Source organism: Protopterus annectens, chromosome 12.part0 (genome assembly GCF_019279795.1).
Source record: "Protopterus annectens isolate FY-2018-M chromosome 12.part0, PAN1.0, whole genome shotgun sequence".
Taxonomy (NCBI): domain Eukaryota; kingdom Metazoa; phylum Chordata; order Ceratodontiformes; family Protopteridae; genus Protopterus; species Protopterus annectens.
This window is the reverse complement of record NC_056746.1, coordinates 1,291,698,432-1,291,722,431: the sequence shown is the minus strand read 5'-3', so window position 1 is coordinate 1,291,722,431 and position 24,000 is coordinate 1,291,698,432. Positions and strand designations below refer to the sequence as shown.

Below are 24,000 nucleotides of genomic sequence, written 5' to 3'. Positions count from 1 at the left end.
AATATAGCAAAAAAAAAAAACATGCAGTCACTGCAACAACATGCAAATAGCATGAAAGACACCCAGACCAGGAAATGATCTGGAGAGCCAAGTGTTATTAGACAACAATGCTGCCAGCTTCACCACTCTATCATTAGTTTGCGATATTCATCCTACTATGTTCAGCAGTCAAGGTGATGTCCAATGGACTAGAAGGGAAACTGGGTCATTTACATTCATTTAAGAATAAACAGACGACTGTACCATGATACGACTTGTTTATGCAGGCTTTAAGGCAGGCATTTGCGCTTTAATAAACTAACAAAATATTCTCAGGTGTTCATAGAAGTGAAGCAGGTTACTATTGATGGGTACACTTTAAATGCTACATAGCCAGAGAGAGGGAACTCATACCATCTGTCTCCACATGGCAGTACTGAATCTGTCTACAAGCCTCAACCTTAATTACATGCCTTCTGTCATTCCCTATGTGTTCAAAAGTTACTTTGTCAGTTGCAGGTTGCAAACATTCTGCCTCTCAAAGTAATGGCAGCATCACAAACTTTGTATAATGTTTAGGCCCTGGTGCCCTATCTGTTACAATCCAGGACAGAGAGGGAGAAAAAGGGGACACAGCTTTCTAAATAATGCAAGTACATCAAATCCAGGCCTGCAGAGAATGAAAGGCCTTTAGCCGTGGATACAGTCGCTAGAAATTAAGGCTTGAGACAGAGTTGCAAGAAGTAATACATTGTTTCGGAATTCTGTTCAGTGACTACTGTGATAAAACTGTTTTCATAGGGAGGCTGCTGAAAAACACCCATTTTGCTTTATTTGCCAGCATGATGTAAGCACTCTATTTACTTTGCAGAGAGGATACACAGAGCTCAGATTTGGAATAAATTAATAGCAGTTATAAATACAACAGGTTTAACACTATTACTGTATGTATCATTTCTTATTTTTCAGGAATGGCTGCTGGGCTCCAATGATCCAGCAAGCCAGCTTAAGAGAACTGATTCTGAAGCAAACCAAAACAGAGTACATAATGTTTAATGTCTTAAGTTAGAACTTACTTCTGTTTATTAGCCAAGGTCTTTCTGGAGTTGTTGTATAATGGTACCCAGCACGATCCACGCATTCGATGCTTTGATCACCATAGATGATTTGAAAGACCTGGCATATGAGAGCACACGATTCCTCTGCAGCATCCTGTATGCAGAATGCAAGATACAGTAATTCCTCTAATGCAGGCTAAACATTAAAGATAACTTTCAGGTTTTGACTGCAGCTTGTTTTTCATTTTGCAGCTTTTGCTAAATGATACAAACTGATAATTAAAGGATGCTGTTAAAGAAAAAAAAAATAAAGTGTAGCATGGGAAATATGATCTTGTAACAGAGCAAAACAGAAGAACATTTTACTACAATTCAATCATATTTCAAAAATATATAACCAGCTGAGTTATCAGTGTATAGTATCAGAAGAGATGGTAATATGTTGTTAAGTTTGGCTCAGCTCCTATAAACAAGTGAGTATCACAGAAAAACAGAAATAAAAGCCATAGATGTATAATCAGAAGAAGTAAAAGAATATTGACAATCAAACTGCGAATGTAGTGGCTAAGCAATTATATGGATGTGAAGTCGATGCAGATAAGGACTGATTGCAACATTTATATGGATGTGGAATCAATGCAGATAAGGACCGCTCACAACATTTATTCACCATTTTCTCCTTGCTGACTGAAGAATGCACAGCTCCTTTTTGGTTTCCGATTTATCTTTTTCTATATTTCTAGTGATTCCATGTGCATGCTACATCAATTCTGCCATTTGTGTCTCATTTACATTTATTTATTTCAACTGACTTCATTCTCTTCTTTATTCAAATTTATTTTTGTGTGTGCTAAATGACAATGCAAACATACAAAAAGATGACAGAAGAAGCCCTTTGGTGCGTTGAGTAGGAGCTTGTGTTACAACGATCCCGTGTTTAAATGGGTAACAAGTTAAGAACAAGATTTTTGATTCTGATGATTTTCTCAGAGGAATGCATTTACCGTGTGCTCAAAGGCCATCAGTAAACCAGAATATGCATCTCATACCACTGTTACATGCAGATTCTATGTGGTTTAAGGTTTATTTGAAGGCACTGTGTTTCATCCTGTTATTGTATTCATACTTCCACTTCAGTGTTGTTGAATTGTTTTAAACAGTATGCGTCACAACACTGTTGCACAGATATTTTGGGTAGTATATGTGTACCTACATATACTTTTATGATGTCATCTCATCATAAAAGGGTTCTCATCCAAGAAAAAAGAGGTCATTGTTCCCCTCTACTCGACACTCATTAGACCCATTATAGAGTACAATGCCTCTTTTGGAATGTACCTCACAAGACATCTGCAGCAGCTGGAAAGGCCACAGAAGTACCCCATAAAGAGGATTACTGGCCTCAAACAAATGCCCTACACTGACCGCCTCAAAAACCTCCAGCTTTACTCCGTAGAATATTGCCTACTCCAAGGTGATCTCTGCCTAACATATAAAGCTATGTCAAATCCAGAGCTGTTGGACATGCTACACCTAAATAAATCCCAGTCCCTCCGAGCTACATGCTCTAGGGACCTAAACCTTGTCACCACAATAAACAGGACATGCTGGAGGAATAGATTCCTGTCCCAGAGACTTCCCATATTCTGGAACAGGCTACCCATCTGGTCAAGCAATGTTCTTCATTAGCAATCTTCAAGAAAAATCTTGATAAGTGGATGGGAAATAGGAAATACACCCTGGGGATCACTTCTGTGTCTCTGCTCAACAGTGGCACAGGAAAATAACTTTCTTGGGTGGCAAAAGCCAGGGAAACTTGTTCGCTAGGCTTACATAGGCCCATGGGCCGATTGCCTAGTACCTACCTATGAACCTATGAACTACTGTTGCAGATATGTTTTGCATAGTATATGTCACAACACTGTAGCACAGATGTTTTGTGTAGTATACGTCACAACACTATTGCACAGATGTTTTGGGTAGTATATGTCTCAGTACTGTTGCAGATATGTTTTGGGTAGTACATGTCACAACACTGTTGCACAGATGTTTTGCATAGTATATGCCACAACATTGTTGCACAGATGTTTTGGGTACTATATGTCACAACACTGTTACACAGATGTTTGGGTAGCATATGTCACAACACTGTTATGCAGATATTTAGGTAGTATGTGTCACAATAGTGTTGCACAGATGTTTTGGGTAGTATGCACCACAACATTGTTGCTCAGGTATTTGGGTGGTATGTATCACAATACTATTGTACAGATATTTTGGGTTGTATGTGTCTCAATACTGTTGCACAGATGTTTTGGGTAGTATGTTTCTGATGTAAACACATTTCCTTCTAGCTCTTTCCTTCAGATGTGGCTCATAATATTGTATCACTGATTATTGATTAAAGAACTGAGGTAGGTAATGTATATGTATAAAAGCAACTGATAAAATAAAAGTCATAGTTTGTTTATTTCAACATAGCAGTTTTTAATTTGAAATGGAATAAAGACATTGGTACTTTAATACTCAGTGAATTAGCCTATTTTCTAGTGAGAAAATAACATATATAGGGTAGTGTGTGTGTCAGTGATCTGCCAGGAGGGAGTTTCACTTCAGAAAGAACCAAGGAACTTAAATTTAGTTGCATAATAACATCATTCTGCTAACTAATATAAGAGGTCCCAAGACAAAGAAGCAGATAGTGCTTTCTATTCAATGACAACTGAAGACTCACGGTCACTGTTGCGCAGTTGTTTGGGTGGTATGTGTCACAGCACTGTTGTACAGTTGTTTGGGTGGTATGTGTCACAACACTGTTGCACAGTTGTTTGGGTAGTTTATGTCACAACACTGTTGCACAGTTGTTTGGGCAGTATGTGTCACAACACTGTTGTACAGTTGTTTGAGTGGTATGTGTCACAGCACTGTTGTACAGTTGTTTGGGTGGTATGTGTCACAACACTGGTGTACAGTTGTTTGGGTGGTATGTGTCACAGCATTCTGGCACAGATATTTTGGGTGGTCTGTCTCACAACACTGTTGTACAGTTGTTTGGGTAGTATGTCTCGCAACACTGTTGTACAGTTGTTTGGGTGGTATGTGTCACAACACTGTTGCACAGTTGTTTGGGTGATATGTGTCACAGCACTGTTGCACAGTTGTTTGGGTAGTATGTGTCACAACATTGTTGTACAGTTGTTTGAGTAGTATGTGTCACAGCAGTGTTGTACAGCTGTTTGGGTAGTATGTGTCACAACACTGTTGTACAGTTGTTTGGGTGGTATGTGTCAAAGCACTGTTGTACAGTTGTTTGGGTGGTATGTGTCACAGCACTGTTGCCCAGATGTTTTGGGTGGTATGTTTCACAACACTGTTGCACATATGTTTTTAGAAGCATGTATCACAACACTATAGCACAGATGCTTGTGTCACAACACTGATGCACACATTAGGGCCAAATGCAACCAGGTAGGAGCACTTTGTAAATATTTACAGTATTTACTTAGAAAGGTGATAGAAAAAAGAGATTTGTATTAAAATGCATTTTTATGAAGAACATGATGTCTATAGCAGCTATGTCAGGACTTAATTACTTGAACTCTAACTACTGTGTCAAAAAAAAATTACAAATTATATGGGGGATGATGTAGTCTCAGCCTCTGTTCATTATGTAAATTTTGTATGTTCTCTTCATGTCTGTGTGAATTTTCACTGGGTGCTTTGGTTTCCTCCTTAGAAGATGTGGGTTTAAATTTCTCTTTATTCTTGTTGTTCAGACTGTTCGTAGGTTCATAGATTAGTACTAGGCTACCTGAACTTGTGGGCCATTTTAAGCCTAACTAATTACCCCATGTTAGAATCAAACTCTGCACATTGTGTTTGCAAGGTAAACACCTTAACCATTATACCAATCTCCCAATCCAAATGAGGGACCAAGTAGTCTACTTACCTGGTCAACAAATAATTAGATAAATAGTTAATTGTTTCATATCTAAGTACAAGGCTAGCTGCCAGTGTGTGTGTGGGGGCACTTTAAGCCCAGCATTTTACCTTTTTGTACTGTACTAGACCTATCTCATTTGGTTAGAGGTTGGTCTTACCCATCCCATAGTCAATAATTATATATTACCCCTTATGAGAATAACTGGAATCATACCATAGACAATTTGAGGAAACTCATACATGGGATAAAGCAATTAGGAGCTGCCTTTGTCAATTAGTAGTACAGTGGACAGTCTTTGTATAAATTTTCTGTTTTTCCATCCATAGAACCAAGTTACATTTGAATATGGACAGGGATGAGCCTTGTTTTACATGGATGGAGAGTCTGTTCCAGAGCATTTGTATCCTCTGTTAGATATATCTGCCGCACCAAACCATTCTGTTGGTGATGCAAAAGAGGTTTATATGCCTAGACCAAGTATTTCTGATGACATTTGACTTAGTGATTCAATTTATTCACTAAAGCACAGAAAACCTATGAACTGTGAACTATAGCCTAAACACAGGATTCCTACGCTATAGTGATAACAATGAGCCTGAAATATCCAGCATGCGCTAGATTCTTCCCACATCTAAAACTAGCTTAATCCTGAAACCTGACCGTGACTCTTCACTTGTCATTGAGTAGAAAGTACTGTCTGGTTCTTTGTCTTGGGACCTCTTATATTAGCTGGCACTGTGCTGCTATTATGCACTAAATTTAAGTTCCCTGGTTCTTTCTGAAGTGAAACTCCCTCCTGGCAGATCACAGACAAGCACTTCACTATGTATTTTCCTTTTTCAATAGAAAACAGGCTACTCCACTGAGTATTAAAGTACCAACTTCTTTATTCCATTTCAAATTAAAAACTGCTATGTTGAAATAAACAAATTATGACTTTTATTTTTTATCAGTTGCTTTTACACATATACATTACCTACCTCAGTTCTTTAATCAATAATCAGTGATACAATATTATGAGCCACATCTGAAGGAAAGCGCTAGAAGGAAATGTGTTTACATCAGAGAAGATTGTATTCAGTCAGGGTTTGTGAATGTTTGTGGGGACAAAGACTGTTTTAATGGGAAAGCAGAGCCATGTCTGACACTTCTGGTTATGAGCTGTCCCCTTGCTAAAGACTCATTTAATATGCTCCTATAGACTAAGTATACAGTTTGCTTATCCAGTTCTCCTAGTTTCTCTTAGGTTCATGGGTTCATAGGTTGGTACTAGGCTATTGGCCCTAGGGCCTATACAAGCCTAGCCATAACAATTCCCTGGATATTTCTTCCCACAATATTTACTTCCCTGGACCCCTGCCTAGTAGGGCGACTGACGTGATCCCCGGGGTGAATTTCCTATCGCCCATCCAATCATCAAGGTTCCTTTTGAAGAGGGCCAAGGAGGCACTCTGCTTGGCATGTATGGGCAGTCTGTTCCAGCGTATGGGGAGTCTCTGGGTAAATATTAATTTTCAACATTGCATTTGAGATGTTGATAAATTAGTACTAGGCTAATTGTCCTTGTGGGCCATTTTAAGCATCACCAATTACCCCATCTAACAATCAAACCTTGCACCTTATGTCTGTAAGGTGACCACCTTAACCATGACACCAGGCTCCCATCCATCTTCCACGATGGTATCACAAAAAATATATACATACATATGCACACACACACACACACACACATATATATATATATATATATATATATATATATATATATATATATATATATATATATATACACACACACATATATATATATATATATATATATATATATATATATATATATATATATATATATATATATACATACATATTAGCTCAAAATAGTTGAGTCTTGTTCACTGTAGGGTTGTGCGCAACAAACTCAAATGGCCAATATATTCACATATATAAAATGTACTTAAACTTTCATATCACTTTCTTCTTTTGTCATTTACAAAGTACTGGGTGAGAACCACAATGTTTATCTTAGCTATGACCATTATGTACACTGTTATTAGCTCCATGTGTATGCAATATCTGATTTTTAGGGACACTAATCTTATCTTTTCTAGGAAAATACTGGTAAATCCTGAATTTGGACCATCTAGAATTTGGCATATTTGGCCTGAGAGCTAATTCACCAAAATATATATTTCTGCTCATATTTCTTATTTATAATATTGTCAGTTTGCATTAGACAGTGTTCTGTGCCTAGAAACTGTTTTTATTTTCCATATATCTTGATATGGAACAAGTCATAATGACCCATTTAAAAATCATGGGCATATTTTCTGGATTTCATCTCATGAAAATAGAATTTAATTTTTTTGAAAACAGAAAAACAGTGTTTGGAGTCCAGACTTACTATATCCCTGTGTCCCTAAGCAATATGATTCACCCTATTACCAGTATCCCTGGTCCCCACCCTATTGCCAGTATCCCTGGTCCCTACTCTCTCCATCTTATATGCTTTACCTTATACATTTTTATAAGCATTCTCAACCTAATGGTTCACTTTAGTTACCCTATGACATCTACTGCAAGAATATTTAATTTGGACTTCACTTGTATAATTACAGTTTGGAATGTTTAGACTACATGACGCCTTTATCACCTCTCCTGTACCAAAGAAAATAGCCACTCTGTTTTGAACCTGTACCATTCTTCATGGCCTCTCTGTTTTGTACCTGTACCATTCTTCATGGCCTCTCTGTTTTGAACCTGTACCATTCTTCACAGTCTCTCTGTTTTGAACCTGTACCATTCTTCATGGCCTCTCTGTTTTGAACCTGTACCATTATTCATGGCCACTCTGTTTTGAATTTTTATCATTCTTCATGGGCTCTCTGTTTTGAGCCTGTACCATTCTTCATGGCCTCTCTGTTTTGAACCTCTAATATTCTTCTTATATAGGGTCCACTTACATCACTGATTTATATTCCTTTGCCTTGCATCCTCTAACACTTGACATCTTTTTTCTCCTTATGTGACAGTATTTCATTGTGAACTCCATTTTAGCAACACTGAATTTGAAATGTTATATGTAATCTTGCTTAATCGTTTCGGCAAGGAATGTTTTTAATTTCTTTTTAAAGGTCCTAATTCTGTAGTTCTATAAATCATTGTTTGTCTTTCTTATTTTAATTCTTTGAAAATATGGGTTGTCTAAATATTTTAATTGTGTACAAACATCCACACATTATATCAATATCAGCGCATTAGTACTCTTACCCAAAAGTACAACTCACCAAACTACAGGAGGCATGGTCATGATAAGGCCAGAGGTGGCCCATCTTCAGAGAACACATCTCATTACCTGAGCTTCCTAGCAAAGATAGTCAGCATGCTGGGAGTAGTTCCTCTGCAAAGAGCCTTTGTGCACATGACAACATATGAAACACTGCTAATTTAAGGATAACACCAAAACAGCGTTCTCTCTCTCTCTCTCTTCCCCTTTCTATCCATCAGGGAAGCCCTAAGCAGGGGATATAGTGCCAGATATGGAGATTGTAAGCATTTGGAACCAAAGCAAAGCAGCTCGTCAGCTGAGGATCCCTATGGCAGCCAAAAATAAGCGTGTTCAGTATAGCTTGAAACAGAAGGGTGCATGACCAATTATTTCCTTATTTTTTACATTAGACTGATTATTAAATAGTTTTTCTATTCATACAGAATATCTTGTAAAATCTTGACAGTATTACGATATTCCATCTTCTCTTATCTCTTATCTTCTAAACTTTTACCAAGATTACTACACAGTAAATGTATGTACTAAATTAAGATATTGTATTCTATGTGGACATTTCTTTATTCTGCCAGGAGAAATGAATATTGTGTCTTTGATAGCTCCAACAATAAGTATATTTGTAAAGTTGTCTTTGTGGGAGTATGCAAATATGAACTTTTAAAATGAGGCTGTATCGTATAGCATGTAGAGCAGTAATGGATGTAATAATACAAATTAGGCAATTCTGCAAAATTAATATAAATCCCGGACAGAAAACTAAGAAAGACTTTTATTCAGGTTGTATTAAAACTGGCACTCTTGATGATAAGGAAGGCCAAATTAGTATACCTAGCTGGATGCAAGAAAGCTAGAAGCAGCAATCCAACAAATATTTGATTTAGAAAATGTCCTGTAGGTAGCTCATCAAATGTGCAACGGAACAGTGACTAGTCATGCAGTGAATGATACAAACCTTAAAAGAAGCATTTAGAAAGAAAAAAAATGTCATCACTTAATCCAATAAAAATAACCTTCCTACTAGGCTGTCACACTATAGTGATAAGACTCCTGCTTTGTTCTTGTTCTTCCATTTGTTTTACCGATGACAGCGGATGAACAGTGTTTGAACTGTATTGTTTTCATGCAAAAGACAATGGCTGCCATTAAATCAGATATGTCTAGCAGAGTTATCATCAGTTTACAATGTACTACTGAAAGAATGAAACCCCCAAATCATCTTTTCAAGTGCATTAGCACTTGGACTCTGACATACAGAAAATTCAAGCAACTTCAGTGAAATACAGTGAAATTCAAATTTTATGAATGTACTGCCATGACAAAACATTAGTTATTTGGGCAGCATGTTAACCTTTCTCCTCTAGAATACCCCACATTATCAGAGAGCCATGGAACTGAAGATTAGGGAAATATGAAAGGAACAGGACAACTAGATAAGAAAAATATGAAAGGCATGAGTGGTTGCTCTTAATGCAGTGCAGGTTTGTCTCAGGAATCTTTGAGTTGGTACACTGCATTGTGTTAGGTCTGCAGGAGAATTGGGGGTTTTCATGCGAGAATATGGGGGTTAATGATCATAGGATCATAGGAAGTTACTAGGTTAATGGCACTAGAGCCCTTACAAGCCTAGCCAAGTTCTACCCTTATTTCCATGATAAGCACCAATTGCACCTGTCCAAGAGGGACACAGGTAGAACCGCTGGGGTGAATTTATGGTTACCCATCCAATCATTCATATTACATTTGAAGAGGGTCAATGAGGTGCTCTGTTTGACATGAAGTAGGAGTCCATTCCAAAGGTATTGTAATCTCTGCTAGACAAATCTGTTCCTCCAGCAGGTTCTAGTAATGTCACATACTAGGTAAAGGTCTTTAGAATGAGCAACCCTTGTACCATTTGACTTGTGGATATGCAACATTTCCAATAAAGCAGGGTCAAAGACTGCCTTATATGCAAGGCATAGATCACCTCTGAGTAGTTTGTATGAAACAGAATAAAGTGACAGTGATTTCAGCTGATACACATAGGACAGATGCTGAACACCTTGCATTTTCCTTGTGAGGAACCTCTGTGATCTCTCCAATTACTGCAGGTGCTTGGAAAGGTACATACCAAAAGTGGCATTGTACTCAATTATTGGCCTGATCATGGAAGAGCACAGAGAGGTTATAACTTCTTTTTTTCTGGATGCAGTGCCCTTACTTATGAGAGGAGCAATATAGAATGCCCTTCTTACCATTGTGGAGACATGGTGATCAAAGGTAAGGTTGCTGTTAACCTGTGTGTCCAGGTCTCTCATCACTGAGTGCGTAGTTAGGGTGTTGTTATTGATGTGGTAGTTAGCAGGAACATCTCACTTACCGAAAGGGATGATAATACATTTTTTGCATTGAGTTTAAGGCCATGACTTTGGCACTAATCATATGTTTGTGTAAGACCCACTTGTAGGATGTTGACATTGTTTGGAGATTCAATGACCACTCTCAGTTTGCAGTCATTCAGCAAACTTTGTTAGCCACAGACCTTTATTTTTAACTTGTACTTTGAAGAAATAGATTCCAGACAGTAGAGGTCCCATGACTGATCCCTGTGGAATACCACTGGTTATAGGTCTGTTGTTGGAAGTAGATTCCCCTGTTTTGACTATATGGGTTCCTGTCAGTGAGCCAGTTAGTGATCCATCTAACGATATAAGGGTTGATAACTAGCTGGGTGAGTTTGTCAATGATGCCTGAGTGGGGAATAGTGTCAAAAGCTTTGGCTATATCTAGACAGGCTGTATGCACAGATTTCCCCTTGTCCAGGTCCTTGGTGACTGACTCAAAGAAGCCCACCATGTTTAACAGGCATGATCTACCTTTGACAAATTCAAACTGAATAGGGTCAAGTATTTGGAGATTACCTATATCTTTGTTGATAAGGTCCATGATGAATCACTCCATGGCCTTGCAGATGAGGTTAGTTAGGCTAATAGATCTATAGTTCCTGGGGTCAGTGGAAGCACCACCTTTGTGCAAGGGGATAACGGTGGTCATTTTCCATTCGCTGGGATGAAGCCAAAGCTTAGACTATGATTGAAAAGAGTACCCAGTGGTATTGCTAATTCCTGTTTGAACCCATGTAGGATGCAACCTGGGATGTTATCAGGTCTCATAGATACTGTGCGTTTGATCTTAGAGAGGGCATTTATAACCTGCTCTTTAGAGATACAAGGTAGAGGACAGGTGGTAGGGATGTCATGGGTAAGTGTGGTGGGGACAGGGAAGTGAAGTTTTCACAGAACCTGTCAGCTAACAGGTTAGCTATGTCCACAGGCTCAGTATATGTGGTATCATTAACTAACAGTTTGGCACAAATTTGGGCCTTTCCTTTTAGGTTACAGATGTAACTAAAGAACACCTTATGGTTGTCCTTAATTGAGGAAGCTAATTTGTATTCATAGTTTGCTTTGGAGGACTTCACAAGAAGTCTTATTTAAGCTTGTTTAAGCTGAGGAGGGAGTGTTTCCAGTTTAGGGCTCACTCCCTCTTACTATTAGACAGCAATTTCTTCCTCTTATTATAAAGCCTGTTAATGGCAGTTGTCCACAAGATGGGTTTGCTCTTCCTTGAGGAGCTTGTTTTGGTCCTATCAGGTATGACAGAGTCAATGCAGTAATACAGGTGTTTGTATAAAGCAATGGTGTAGAACTTGGCATAGCTTCCAGTTCCATCTGAGGGGGAAGGTGCAGTAAAGCAATTTATACCATCCTGTAAGTGGTTATAATCTGCTTTGGAGATGTTTTTTAGTTTAGTTGCTGCTTGGGGGGGGGGGGGGGGGTCAGGTGTGATAGTTACTTTGAATGAGATTTGTGGTCAGATCTCATTAGAGAAGACCTCACAGTGGGGGTGATACAGTGGTCCCCATATTGGTAAACACCAGATCCAGGATGTTGGCACATCTTGTGGGGGTGTCAACCAGCTGGTCTCATGCATTGGAGTTAACAAAGTTTAGGAACCTTTGGGCAAGTGAGTTAGAGCACGAGTAATTTACTCAGTCAATGGATGGGTAGTTAAAGTCACCCAAAACCAGGATGTTCAGATTTATCTTGATAGACTCAAGTAGATCCAAATAAAAAGAGTAGGTGTCCTGATTCAAGGAGGGTTCCTGTAGCTGGCAATGACTTGAAGAGGTGTCCTATTAACAGTTAAATGCACCTGAAGTATCTCCAGGTAATCATACTGTTTAACCAGTTTGTGGTCTGAATGTGTGGAAAGAAGTGTAGCCCAGTATGGTTGAGGTGCTATCTACAGTCTTGAACCAGGTCTCCATGACTGCACAAATGTGTAAGTCTTCCAAGGTAAGGACTGCTTCCAATGAGTGCAGTTTCATGTTAAGACTCCTAACGTTTAGCAGCAAAACCTTGAGGTTGTTTTTAGATGGAGTTTTTAACATTGGGAATTTTGTCCTTGACCACTGCTCAAAAAGGCACTATGGGAGTGGCAACAGCCTTGGCCAGTAGCTGAAATCTCATATATTCCAGACAGGTACTTCTCTAGTCATTCACACCAACATGGACTATGACAGAGTCATAAAAGTACCTGTTTTTGAGAGGCTTGAATGCATGTGTGATATGGCGTATCCTGGCACTTGACAGACAGCTGATTGTGACTTTCTCCTTATCCATCCTGGTGAAAGGGACATCTGTGTGTCTCACAATAGGATCACCTATGACTATTATGTTTGGTTTTGTGTTTTGCCTTATGGGATTGACAGCTGAGACACCGGTGCATGAGCTATTATGTGTACTGTGTTCTGCAGAGGAAGTAGTATGTGTTGAGTGCTTGTGTTTGTGTTTGGGAGGTCTCTCGTGTTTAGGTATGATTCTGGTGAGGACCTCTGTATATGCAGGTATGTATGATATGTGTTTGGGTGTGGAGTAGGGGTCTATATTACCATATCAAATGTTGATAATGCCGATTGTTGAAAATATTGAAAGTACATGAGAACGAATTGCTATTGTGGGGGGATGCGCCCCCCCCCACTAAATATATATTCCAACTCCGAGGTCGCACTACAGTGAGGAAAGGGTAAATATCCCAATCCTCACTGTACCACGAGCCCAAAAACACAAGTTCATTCTCATGAACTTTCGATATTTTTGGCGTTCAGCATTATCACCATGCGATATGGTGATATAGACCCTGCAGTAGGAGGTGAGGTGTGCATGCTGACAACTCGCTCATTGTCATATGTACTGACTGGTGTGTGAGAGAGCATGGATTCAACATTGTTAATATAGCTGCATCTCTCACATGTTGAGTTCGTGTGGACTAGGAGTAGAGGGTTGTTCGTGAACATGAGGCAGTTGCTACACTGCCTCAGGATGCCCATGTTGACCAAGCTGGCTGGAGAAACTGTGGGAAATTATCCATCCATAGTGTTAGGGAAATTTATATGGTCAGGAAAGGAGCAGCAGCTGCCTCAGATCTTTCAGTATCTCAGTGAAGACTTGGTTTTAGTGCTGAAATGATACAAAACAATCTAGATTCAGGAAGTCTGAATCCAGCCTCTGCTACAAAATGCAGGAACACCAGAAATCCAAAGTGCATAAGATCACAATCACAATAGTAAAAAAACAGTTTAAATAAAGCAGCAATTCAGTAGAATACTGTCCTCAATTTACTCAGGCTACTGACAAGCAGTAATAAATTCAGTAGAATAAATTCAGTTGAATACTTTCAACAGCAGCACAATAAAGTAGGAAAAGGCACAAATACAGTAAGAGCAGCTGAATAAAGTGCATTTTTTATCAGAAAGGGAGGAAATAGAAGATAATTCAATACGCTAAGGGGATGGGCCTTCACAAATGATCTCACTGTACTCAGTAGAATGAGCTGATGTGATGGGAGTGTCCAATATCTAATTTATAGTAGAGGTGGGCAACGTAAAAGCCACCGAGCTTTAAGGCTACAAAAACAGTTGGGCAGGTGGGTGGGAAAAACAAAAAGGAGATAGAGATCAGAAGAACAAGGGTAAGGATTTGGTTCACTAAGTCTAAAGTACAGCTGCACAGTTTAAACAAACAAATATGCAGCAGATATTGTTTCAGTTTATCAGAAGTGCAGAAAACAGTTGAAAATAAGCACTTACCTTTTGTAGTCAGAAGAGCAAGGGCAGAAGGCCTAACTCACTGCAGCTTTGTAGTTAATTGGCTAGTCAGGCAAGGAAGAGTAGCCTGGAGAAGGCTACCGGAGATCTATAGGGAAGGATGGGATGGGAACGTAAAGGAGAGAAAGGAAGGCAACATAAGGCAAAGGTTGGGTGGGGTGATATAAGTACGTGAGAGATTAATGTGCAGGGAGAAAGCTGGAGCGGCACCAGTCAAACACATAATAAGGAGAGGAAGGTTAAGGCAGAAGGCCCACTGCCTGTAGCAGCAAAAAGAGATGAAGGCGAGATAAAGTCAGAGATGGCCATTCAGGAGTCAACACCACATGTAGGCCTGGATGGAAGTTAGCAGTAACTAATCACGAGGGAGGGAAAGAGAGCAAAAGGGACAGAATAGTTGACAAATCTTGTATGGAGGCTATAGGCACCTGGAAAAGAGAAAACAGGCAACATAGATTTTGAGGCAATTATTATAGACAGTGAGGAGGGTTTACATGGTGGAACTGGAGTAGAGAAGGTAGCATGTAGAAGAGTACTGATAATGTTTGGGCAAAAGCTGAAGGTGGCAAGAGCCAGTGTGGGCACAAGGAAGAAGGTGTATGTGATCAAGCACACAAAAAGTAATACTTTTGGTGTGGGGAAAAAGGATATTGTGGCTTTGACTTTGGAAAACATGGGAAGAGATGACCAAGTAAATAATAAGAGTAAGGGTGGACACACGATACATGTAGGCAACAGTGACCTTTTAGACATGACAGTTAAAGTGGTTTCAGCTAGAGCAAGAGATATTACAGTAATGACAGGATAGGGAGTCAGAGGTAACATTACCAGAGGTGTTACTTATGCCATTATCCCACTGAGAAAGGAAAGCATTATAGACTACAGTGACCAGCTGTGGTAGTGATCAAGCTTTGAGGAAGCACAGTGCATTGGGTCTGCAGGAGAAATGAGGGACTTTATGGCAGACATCCCTGTGCTAGGGTTAGGCCCCATGTTATTCCATAAGTGACAGTGGTGTTGATTGGAAACATACATCTAAACTAAGATGATCGGGTGTTATACTTGTCACAGAAATATAAGCAACCAGATCTCTTGCCTGATCTCCTGAGGAAGGTCTTCAGCAGATCACTGGTCACTGCAGAAGTGCCTCAGTACTACACTAAAGAAGGTGTGGTACCTTTCTATAAAGGAAGGGAAGGAAAACCCTGGGGAACTGTAAGCCTGTTAGCCTAACTGCAGTGTCTGGGAATATCATGGAGAGAATCCTGGTAGGACGACTGGTCACTGTCTAGAGAAGAACAATTTCTGGGACAATCAATATAGGTTCACTCACAAAAGAAGCTGGTTTTCAAATCTGATTCTGTTATTTCACTGGGTTACATAACTTCTCAGGGGAACACTAGTAGACATAGCTTAACTGTATTTCACCAAGGCCATGGTCTTGCATAGGTAGTACTAGAACCACTGGAAGGTTGGGGGTAGAAATGAGACTGCAGGTCCGGAATGCAGCATGAGTGAAGTGCAGGACAGAGAGTGTTGTGTGTGACTGAAACCATGTCAGAAATAAGACATGTTCTGGCTCTATAAATCTTCATTGTTTTGTTACATACATGTCATACATATCTGGAGAAACAGAAAGCAAGAGCAGTGTCTTTGCTGAGGACACTGGTGCAGTAGTGAAGGTTGGGGGGGGGGTGAAGGATTTGGAAAGGCTGATGAAATTGTTGCAAAGTTGTCAGCTGAGGTTCATTGCAGACAGATTCAGAGTAATGCAATAATGCCATTATGCTCCTATTGTGAACTATCAAAACAAAGCACCTAGAGATGTTTATCACATCTGTACTGGACCCCCATGGTATAGAGTTAAAGAAAAGTGAAAGCAGTAAACAGAATAGTGTTCTGAATCCCTGTGTGTGTGTGTGTGTGTGTGTGTGTGTGTGTGTGTGTGTGTGTGTGTGTGTGTGTGTGTGTGTGTGTGGGTAATAGTATCAAGTGCTCCCACTATATTGGGCCCTGGTCTGATCACACCTTTAATACTCTGAATGTTTAATAAAGGAAAGCTATCAGGCTGCTGGGGCATGTGCAGAGAAAAACTACCAGATGTCCACATGCACTGGAAGGAAAAATATATGGCCTGAGACCAAATAAGCCTGAACTTTTTTTCACTAAAGAACAGAAGAGACAGGTAAGACATGATATGCATGTGCAACATTGAGTCAGGAAGTTTGAAGTGGGTCATCCTAAGCATGAAGGATAGAGTTGGATGATAGCATAGACAGACAATTGTAGTGACCAAGTACTTTCTGGATCTGCCATGGTTCTTCAATTGTGAAGAGAGTTGCAGAGCATGGAGTGGACTACTAGTATGGTTGGATGTGAGAATCCATGGAAGCATTTAAAAGGACATGCACAGGTAAGAAATGTGAAGAAAATGATGATGAAATTCACCTGAAGTCAGACTAGACAGGTTTATTGTCACCCTTTGCTGTCAAGCAAATGTATTACAGAGGAATATAATGCACTGAGGGCTAAACGTCTTAACCGATAGGCTTACCCAGACAATCCTTAAGTGCTTGGAAGAAGACCTTCTTTCTAGTGCTCCTTAACTTTGCACAAAGGACATCTGACTTCAAGCCCTTATATGTTTGCAGCCATATGTAGTCCTTTAAAAGGATTTGTTGGCAATTAGGATAAATTCACCTTTCTTGTGAAAGTGATGTCTAAGTTGTCACTGAATTAATCTGTTCGTTTCTCAGTTTTCATTGCAATAGCAAAAATCAGGGGTGAAAAAGATCTGTTACCATCCAAAATGTCCACTATCAGCTTAGCTGTTACCTGAAAGAGGTATATTCAGGAAGATGAATGAGGCTGTTAGTCTTTTTTTGCTCTGAGGAGGAAAGGACTCACATTTGCCTGGTGGGTGTCATCCAAGTAGATTGCCAGCTGTCCAAGAGTATTGCCAGCTGACATTAGCTATCAGATTGTCAACCAATCACTGGTGAATGCTGCAGCCAAAACCTTCTCCACCAGAAGACTGTTTGCCTCTTTTGGGTGTTTCAAAATGGCTCCATTTCAGACAATTTTTATTGCAGCTCCTTGGCCTTTGATAGAAGCTTTCACAATGCATTGGTTTCTGGACTATAGTTCCAGATGTCAGGATTCCCACTGTAAATCCCTGTTGCAAGATTCAGTCTTCTGAGTACTTCCTCTATATGGCCCTCTGGGTCCCCCACCCCAGTAGTTTTCACTTGAGATTCAAACCAGCAAATCACCTAATACATTCTTGCTATATTGGTTCATTTACAAAAGGACCATCCTTAATGTTTACAGCTATCTACTCTATACAGCCTTTGCTTTTTGTCTTTCCTGTTAGTTGAGCAAGTTTCTACATGCATATTACTTTTCAGTAATATAGGTTTCAAGTTTTCATTGTTTTTGATTGCTAGAAAGGGCAATAGGGTGAGCTTGCAGCCTCAAGGACTGTAGTATCTGGTACTTGATGACACAGTGGGGTGACAGAGACAGGCAACAGATTGTATTCACAAAGTACTTCCTGGATCTGCCATGCTTCTTCATTGTGGAGAGGGATGCACACCTATAGAATGGATTACCAGTATTCTGGATGGGCACATGTATGGCCCTACATGCAGGAACATCACTACCAGTATGCTGGATGGGCATGTATGTGGCTCTACATGCTAGGACATCACTACCAGTATGCTGGATGGGCATGTGTGTGGCCTTACATGCAGAAACATCATTACCAGTATGCTGGATGGGCATGTCTGTGGCCCTACATGCAGGAACACCACTACCAGTATGCTGAGTGGCATATCTGTGGCCCTACATGCAGAAACATTACTACCAGTATGCTGGATGGGCATGTCTGTGGCTCTACATGCAGGAACATCATTACCAGTATGCTGGATGGGCATGTGTGTAGCTCTACATGCAGGAACATCACTACCAGTATGCTGGATGGGCATGTCTGTGGCCCTACATACAGGGACATCACTACCAGTATACTGGATGGGCATGTGTGTGGCCCTACATGCAGGAACATTGCTACCAGTATGCTGGATGGGCATGTGTGTGGTCCTACATGCAGGAACATCACTACCAGTATGCTGGATGGGCATGTGTGTTTCTCTACATGCAGAAACATCACAACCAGTATGCTGGATGGGCATGTGTGTGGCCCTACATGCAGGAACATCACTACCAGTATGCTGGATGCACATGTGTATAGCCCTACATGCAGGAACATCACTACAAGTATGCTGGATGGGCACATCTGTGGCCCTACATACAGGAACATCCCTACCAGTATGCTGGATGGCATGTCTGTGGCCCTACATGCAGGAACATCAATACCAGTATGCTGGATGGCATGTCTGTGTTCCTACATGCAGGAATATCACTACCAGTATACTGGATGGGCATGTGTGTGGCTCTACATGCAGAGACATCACTACCAGTATGCTGGATGGGCATGTGTGTGGCCCTACATGCAGGAACATTGCTACCAGTATGCTGGATGGACATGTTTGTGGTCCTACATGCAGGAACATCATTACCAGTATGCTGGATGGGCATGTGTGTTTCTCTACATACAGAAACATCACAACCAGTATGCTGGATGGGCATGTGTGTGGCCCTACATGCAGGAACATCACTACCAGTATGCTGGATGGGCATGTTTGTGGCCGTACATGCAGGAACATCACTATCAGTATGCTGGATGGGCATGTCTGTGGCCCTACATGCAGGAACATCACTACCAGTATGCTTGATGGGCATGTCTGTGGCCCTACATGTAGGAACATCACTACCAGTATGCTGGATGGGCATGTGTGTGGGTCTACATGCAGAAACATCACTACCAGTATGCTGGATGGGCATGTGTGTGGCTCTACATGCAGGAACATGTGACAATAAGGTGACTGACCTTCATTTAATGTTTGCTTCAAAGCACGTCTACAGGATCTGCAGTTTATTTGACCCTCTTAGGACACTGTCCTGTTATGTTGTCTGCTGTGGAGAGTTTTAGAATTGCCATCCTGGCAGGAATTCAAGAGAGTTAGCATGATATATCTTTGTATGAGTAATAATAAACAGAAAATAAAATATTGCTTTGGAATTGAAATGTAACTGGAAGCCTGCAGCTCATTTAGGTGTTGAGCTCTTAAAATCTTTTCGAATCTGTTATTGGTAAGGAGCAGTCTATAACACTCTGTACTTCTCGCTACTGAAGAAAAGACTAACAAATACAAAAAAACAAGCTTGGGACTTCCTGGCACTGAATTATTTTAGCAATTGCATAACAAAATAGTAAACTTTCATGTTAAAACACTTACTCAGACATGCTGTGTAGAAATGTTTTAACATGAAAGCTTACAGCTTTGTTAGTTTGGCTTTAGATTATTTGGACAAACTTTAACGAAAAAATGTTGTGTGAATCAGCTACATTAAAAGACTATACAAGATTTTCCTTCCATTTTAACATCAGTAACATGGTTGGCCTAATGTATCAGTGATGGTACAAAGTATCACATAGTTCTGAATTCATCAAAAAGTGTTATTTACTAGAATAATTGTATGCACTGTGAGAGTATGCAGACAGATTTCTTATTTATTTATTGAAATTTGTTTACCGGAAACGTCTGACTGAGCTCAGCAGAGGCCAGAGGAGGAAAGCTCTAAGGTAGCAAATTTACAATAACAAATTTTATAATGCAGCTAAAGTGGATAAGTAGCATAGTAGTCAGTATGATAAATTTTGTATTGATATTCACAAACATTAATATGCAGTATTGCACTGAGAATTTCAGATAGAACACTGGTGTATAAGATAGGTAGGTGTAATTTAAGAAATACATTAGAGTGAGGAATTAGAGGGGATAAGCAAGTTTACGTGTTAACAAAGAAGTAACAAAGAATAGTAATTTGGTTGACCTAATTAGAAGTAGGTATAGTAGTTTAAGTTTAACAACAGAGTAAAGTAGTAGACAGGGATAAACCGGTTTAAGTGATTTAGTACTTTAAAGGGAGGAATAAGAAGGTGATGTTAGTAGAAGCCCTAGTTGAGGAGCAGGGACAAAGCCAGGAGGCAGAGAGGAAGTCTTTTAGTATTGGTTTGAAAAGATGAAGGTGTGTGATAGACCTGACTGATACAGGAAGTTTACTCCAAGTTCTAGCTACATTATTGGAATAGAGTCTGATTCCAGTAGCCCTTTCTATTTTGTAGATGGTAAGCAGTTGTTTATCATTTGACCAAAGGGGATGGTTTGGTAGACAGAATTGGAGTGATTGGTTTAAATCTTCAGGGTCATTCTGACAGATAGAAATAGTGACATGTTGAACCATGAAATGAAGGACACCAGGGAAAAGCGGAAGTGAAAGTCAGAAACACAGATGAGAACAGAAACTGGTCTGAAGCAAAGAGATGATGTGAAAACATGAAGCAGATATGTTAAATGTGTATTTCTTCTCTCCAGTTATGGTACACAGGGATGTCCTGTCACATCTTTATATTGTTATAAAAATATACATCATGATAGCCAAGTAACTCAGATGTTTGATGCACATCTGAATCTACTTGTAGTACAAGGCTTTAATGAAGACTGACATCAACCCAGGTTATATGACTGTCTTCTTTTTAACTGAAATTGAACAAGAGAGCTAATTGGCTGAAACTTTTCATGTCTTTTTATCTTTTTTTTATTATTTTAGTTAATTTTAACAGTATGCATCTGTTTTAGCTTTTTCCTTCTTAATAGTTTGCATCTGTTGTAGCTGTTATATTATTGAGTTATTTTACATCAGCGTTTTGTTGTTTCTAACCCTACAACATCTGAATAAAGTGTTGTAAGCTTTTCAAGCTTTTATTTAGTAATTCCAGTGTAATCTTATTATAAACATAAGTGTAATTGTTAATGCATATTATTTAAATTCTATTCATGTATATTACTGAATGTCTGTTTAAAAATATTTGTAATATATTGGAGCTTTTCTCTTTGGGCCTTCTCTGAAAAGTTTTTTTTTTTATTACTAAACCTAGTTGGATAAACCCGATAAACAAAAGCAAAATAAAGTAAATAAAAATGAATAATCATAACTAACACATTAAATCTAAAACAGGATCACATTAAGATGGCTCTTTTCAATGCCAGAAGTATCAACAACAAAGTGCTTTACCTGGAGGGACTCATGTGTAATTATTAAAACTTGGTTTAAAATATCAGAAAGCACTCGCTTCATACCTGAGTTTTGTACCTACCATACCTTCACAGCAGATAGCAACAGTGATGGTATCTCCATATTTGTTAGGGACCATATTGACTCTAGACAAATCCCCAGAGAACCACAAATGAAACTTATTGAATTCCAGATCATACTAAGCAGGACCAACTATCAGTTTCCAACCTGTCATAGGACACGCTGTATGTCCCTTGGAAATCATGTAAGATTCCTTAATATACTTGATGTACTGCTTATAAATAAAAACTGCATTATTTTGGGAGACTTTAACTACCCCTCAACAAACTGAATTACCTGTACCTCCGTTGAAGGATATGCTCTCAGATTTAATAAAGAAAAACTGCCTGGATGAGATTGTTAACAAACCCGCTATATGACATAATATTCTTGAAACGATCTCTACAAATAAAGCTTCATCATGTACTATTCCCCCATGTGTCTTCTACTAGTTAAGTCAGATCATAAACTAATTACTTTCACCTTCAAACTCTTTAAACCCACTGAAACCAATATCTCAGAATTCATAGATTTTAAACATACTAATCTCATCAAATTACTTGTAGCAGCATCACTCAGATTTTGCCACGGCAGGTAGCTTTATGAAAGAATTATATGAACACTTAGATAAGTGTATGGAATTGGCACTCCCAACCAGATTTAAATAATATGGGAAATTTAAAAACAAAACACACCGATGGTGCATCAATATAAGTAAAATATACGATAAAAGAAAAAAAAACTCCTTAATACATTCAACAGATTCAAATCAAGGAAAACATCAGAGAATTGTAGAAAAACCTGGACTTAGGATAGCATCTGAAGCTAAGTACTACAACTACTTGTTTACTTAGATGAGGAAACTAAGGAATAACACCTAACAGTACTCTGTACCTACTTATAATGGCATCACCTGATCCACCAGTTCCCATTGCTAATACACTAGCAAATAAATGCAGTGTGAGTTTTACCCCCACAGATGGCTATCTGCTGACCACTTATCCCTGACTCTCTCAGACCCCGCCCCCAAGATCGCTAAAAATCATATAGTGAAGCTGCTCGCCAAGACTAAAAATATTTAATTCATGGGACCAGACAATAAACCAAGCTCTTTAATAAAGAACACTAAACAAACCATGGCAGAGCCTGAATATAGCCACAGGCTTTGCCCCAGAGTTTTGGAACATAGCAATAATCATGCCATTCCAGAAGGATGACCCCACCACTGACCCTAGGAATTATAGGCTCATCACTCTGACAAGTCTTATTTCCAAAGCCATTAGAGCATATAAATTAGCTAATAAACTATGATATTAAAAATCTCATCAGGCTACACTCGCAGCAGTTTGACTTTGTCAAGGGTAGATACTGTCCAATGAATCTGGTTAACTTCTTCAAAAGGGTAACACAAGCTGCTGACAGCAGGCATGCAGTCCACACTGTGAACCTTGACCTTGCTAAGGAAACTTAATGCAAGTTGTTGACAACAGTCATTTGGTTCACACAGCACACCTTGACCTTGCAAAAGCATTTGATACCATTCTCCATGCTTGCATAGTTTGTAAGCCTAATGGAATTCCTATAAATCCCTATATCTTTATATGGATGGCAAACTGGTTAAAAAACAGAACCCACATGGTGCAGGTAGCAGGTGCCTTATCAATAGTTTGAAAGTGACCAGTGGTGTCCAACAAGGGTCAGTGCTGGGACATCTTTTGTTCACCATTGTTTTAAAAATAGCCTAAGCATCTATAATGGATATCAATCAGTTTTTGAAATGTTCAATATTTTTTTCATCTAGTTTGTATGCTTTTACAAGAAAACTTTTCATATCATTAGTTTTGACAAAATTGAGTTATCCTACAAAAAAAAAAAAAAAAAAAAAAAAAAAAGAAAAGAAAACTTTATATGTGTGGATTCCACTGGTATCCAAGTATCCTCAGAAGATTCTTATGAAAGATTGCAATAGTTTTTTGTGAGTCTTTGAATATTCTCTATAATAAAATTCTGAAAGATAGGAAAGAGGCCAGAGTGGTACATGGTACAAAACTGTATGGGTGGATTGACAAGTCTTTGATACGAGTTTTAAAGGCAGCACTTCAAAATCAGTACGGGAGCAAACCGGACATCCTTGTTAAACAAATGTAAAATAAAATATATAAATAAAATAAACCATGCTCCCTCCAACATGCTTACCCTGCTGAGTGCTTTATTTTTTGCAGTTAGTTTAATAATAAAATCAACTATTTGGACTCTCCACTTTGGGGAAAGTTGAATTTCTCATATAGTGACCTCTATCAAGTGGAATGTATTTCTATGTTGTTGTTGGTCT

At 39.2% G+C, this 24,000-nt stretch overlaps 1 protein-coding gene across 1 annotated transcript in view; it reads right to left on the bottom strand.

The window, feature by feature from the left end:
- The window catches only part of CCM2L (CCM2 like scaffold protein), a 382,173-nt gene that overhangs the window by 53,842 nt on the left and 304,331 nt on the right, over positions 1–24,000 (bottom strand). The window contains exon 6 of the mRNA XM_044090342.1: positions 1,056–1,191. Within this exon, the coding sequence (XP_043946277.1) occupies positions 1,056–1,191 (136 nt within the window). The remainder of the gene's footprint in view (positions 1–1,055; positions 1,192–24,000) is intronic.